Source organism: Corvus hawaiiensis, unplaced genomic scaffold (genome assembly GCF_020740725.1).
Source record: "Corvus hawaiiensis isolate bCorHaw1 unplaced genomic scaffold, bCorHaw1.pri.cur scaffold_32_ctg1, whole genome shotgun sequence".
NCBI lineage: Eukaryota > Metazoa > Chordata > Aves > Passeriformes > Corvidae > Corvus > Corvus hawaiiensis.
The window spans coordinates 4,450,513-4,453,940 of record NW_025963366.1 but is presented as its reverse complement, the minus strand read 5'-3'; the positions used below and the strand labels follow the sequence as shown (position 1 = coordinate 4,453,940).

Here is a 3,428-nt window from a genome sequence, read left to right as displayed (position 1 = left end):
AGAAGAAGAAGAAGCCAATGCTGCCAACCGCGAGGAAGTCAACAATGATGATGGCAATGTACAGGAAGTCGGCAATGTTGCTGCAAATGAAGAAGACGATGTTGGAAATGAAGTTGTCCGTGAGGCTGCAAATGCAGAAAACAACAATGATGCTGCCAATGGAGTCCAAGAAGAAGAGCATGAGGGCGAAGATAACATAGGAAGGATTGCAATGGAGCGCATCCAGTGGCCTGTACAGGACCTGCAGGAAGGCTGTGAGTGGACAACTGACCTGATGGACAATTTTGCCATTTACTTTGGCCACGTCTTGTGCAACAGTTTCTACCCGGTGCTGCAACGAGCCATCGGGGTGGGCAGTGCCTTCGAAGGTTGGAGTCCCCGTGAGCAGGATGTTGTGTACCGTGTGCTGGTAGCCATGAATCCTCCCCGAGGCCACTCCTTCCAGCTGGAGCTGGACACTGCGGGGCAGAGGCGCGGGAGGAACTTCCGCGTCCGCGTGCAGCTGGAGTGCACCTGCAGCAGGGAGCAGCAGGGGGAGAACATGCTGTGCTTCCTGCACCAGCCCCAGGAGGTGCTGAGGAGCAATCAGGATGCCAGCCTCCTACACACCCTGTGCACCGGCTCCTACCTCGACGTGCAGAAAACTGCCCGCTGGTTCTACCAACTGGTGAGAGCAATCTGGCCGGCTTTGCCTCAGTCCCACAATTGGCATTTAGTGCTGCTGCCCTCCAGACGCTCCTGCCAATTCCAGGTGAGCAACGGCGCAGCAAGCTTCCGCATTGAGGTGCTGTTTGGGGTGCGGCAAGGCGACTCAGACATCTTTGTGAGCAGCCAGCCTAGGGAGGCCTGCACGCCAAGCACAACATGGCCGGAGAGCTACGCCGTGGCAGAGATGAAGTTCTTCAAGTGCATCGCCAGGCAGGCCCCCCCTGACAGCTTGCACCTCAAATGCCTGCAGTTCTTCAGCTGTCTGCAGCTGGGCTCCGGCTTTTCCACCTACACCATCAAGACCATTGTCATGCACCTCCTGTCCATCATCCCCGTGTCACGGTGGCGCAGGAGAGATTTTGTCAGGCGACTGGTGGATATCAGCGAGGGCCTGCGCTTCTGCGTGCAAGTGAGATGCCTCAACCACTTCATTGTGGGCAACCGGAGCCTTCCTGGGGAGATCAGGGTTCCCCCAGAGGTGCAAATGGCCGAGACGTGCAATCTCTTCCACCACCTGGTGATGGATCCCGTTGCCCACTCCCAGGCGATGAGTGAGTACGTGGACCTGCGAAAGCGGTTCACACGAACCCTGAACGATGAGCACTGAAAGAGCTTCTCCACCTTAGAGCTGTGCTTGTGGGGCCGGCAGCTGGCCGCAGAGAAGCCCCTCATTGTACAGGGGAAAAGAGGGAACAATGTGGGACACAGAGAGGGAAGGGAAAACGCTGTGCAGCAGCACTCTGCCAGCAGAAGCAGCAGCAGCAGCGGTGTCATCTCAGCAGTCTCCTCAGCACCGCATGCACTGATGACCAGGTTGGCTACCCAGATCGGGGACCACGCAAGAGGAAATACTCCGATTCCCTTTTGTGTTCTCTGGGCTCTGTGGGCAGAATCTGCTCCCTGGGCTGCAGCTGACGCAGACCTGAGCGTGCAGAATGTGGAGAGGGCACTGCTCAAGAGGCAGTGGGAATTGCTGCCACACCTTTCCTCTAGAGCAAAAGAACTTTCGGGGAGTCAAAGCTGATGGAGCTGAAGAGGCCGTGGCCAGGGGCCTTGTGAGAGAGACTCCCATTAGCACCAGGCCTTGTGGCTGCCCCCAACTCTTTCTTGGACTCCACTTTCCCTCTGAGAGCTTCACCTTGTGCAAAGATGCGGATCTCCAAATCCCAGAAGAGTTAACGTTTGGAAGGAGCACCGGTGGGATCATCTTGGCCAGGGCTGCTCCAGCAGGGTCTTCCCGCTGCGCCTTGCAAAGGGTTGCCTTCAGATGGTTCTTGACTATCTGCGCTCAGGGAGACTCCACAACCTCTGGGCAATGTGCTGCAGTGCTCGCTCACTGCGCTGAATGCCAGATGTGCTGCACAGCTGCTTGAAGTCAGCAAAGAATTGAAGGGGCTGCTTGAGAAAAACATCAGCGGGGCCTCTCAGCTCTCTTGCCCCTGGCTGCAGCAAGGCCTAAGCACAGAATGACGTCTGCAGTGAAGCAGAGGCCTCTCGGCCCCATGTTGTTTCCCTGAGGCCCAGAAGAGCACCTGCACCTCTCTAGCGCCATCGGCCTCACTGCCCTTCACTGCGCAGAACAAGCTGTCGTACAAATCTGGTCCTTCAAGGAGAAGAGGATGCGTGCAAAGACTCTGGCCCAGGTCCCACGGCCTCTCCTGCCGCCTCAGCAGGTGCAGGGCCACAGCAGGGTTGATTCTACCTCCTCGTATCATTTCCATCTCCAAAACAAGTCACCCAGATCTGCACTAAGCCCTACTTGCATATGACCTTTGCCACTCCTGAGGACACGCACAAACAGAGCGCCTGCCTCTGTTTTTTTGGAGGCCTTTTTGGTGGCCAAAGCCACCAAAGCCCAGCTGTAACGTGCAATTGTTCCCGGCCTTTGGCAAGGGCCAAAACTTAGAGGAGGAAAGAAGCAGGAATGTGGGACAGAAAAAGGAAACAGAAACAGGCAACAAAAGACCAAGAGGAACAATCAGCGCCGCTTGCCCGCCATCAGCCCATGGACGGTGTCTCTCCTTTGTTGGAGTGAAAGCTCCTCTGGACTCAGGCCCAGAGGGAAGCCAAAGCACAGGGGTTGAATTAAAAGGTTTGCACAAGCTGTGATGCAAGAAGCCACAGCAAAGTGAAATAGAAAGATAGATTTTTTAACTTTTAGTAGAAATATATGCTAAGTGCCTTAAGAATTAAAAAGCTGTCGCAGAGACCTTAAACACAGTGCTTGCTGCAGCAGGGTTACCTTTTCACGGAATTCTTTCCTTTCGACAAAATATAGATAGAATTATACTGTTCACATTTTTTAGATGGAGTGTTCACATAAACAAGAAGAACTGATAGAAACTGTATACGCAAATCTGTGTAATACCTATGTAACACTTGTGTAAGACTTACGATTGTAAGAATTAGACCAGGATAGGTTAAGAAAAGAAAAACCAGAATCATGTGTTAATCTTATTGGTCAATTAACAAATATAATCCACCCTTCTGCAAGAAAAAGCATATATGGAGCATATAGAGGATATAGAAGAAGCGGGTTTTGCCTGCTGTTGCTGCTGCTGCTTGGCTTTATCATGTAACCCCCTTTGAACTCGGCCTTCAAGAAAGCTATGAGACTATGAAATAAAGAACTTAGCAGAACAGCAGCCTCCTCTGCTCTTTTAGCCTGGTCCGAGAAGGAAGGGTACCCCTTTAAAAGCTCCACACTCCTTGTCCCCGGA

At 53.2% G+C, this 3,428-nt stretch overlaps 1 protein-coding gene across 1 annotated transcript; it reads left to right on the top strand.

The window, feature by feature from the left end:
* Nucleotides 1-319: 319 nt before the first annotated feature.
* On the top strand, nucleotides 320-1,345 carry LOC125320961 (inositol 1,4,5-trisphosphate receptor-interacting protein-like 1; the record flags this gene model as incomplete). The annotated part of the gene is made up of 1 exon (XM_048293395.1): nucleotides 320-1,345. A coding segment is annotated over one exon (996 nt), but the record flags the coding sequence as incomplete, so codon positions are not given.
* Between the last annotated feature and the right edge of the window lie 2,083 nt (nucleotides 1,346-3,428).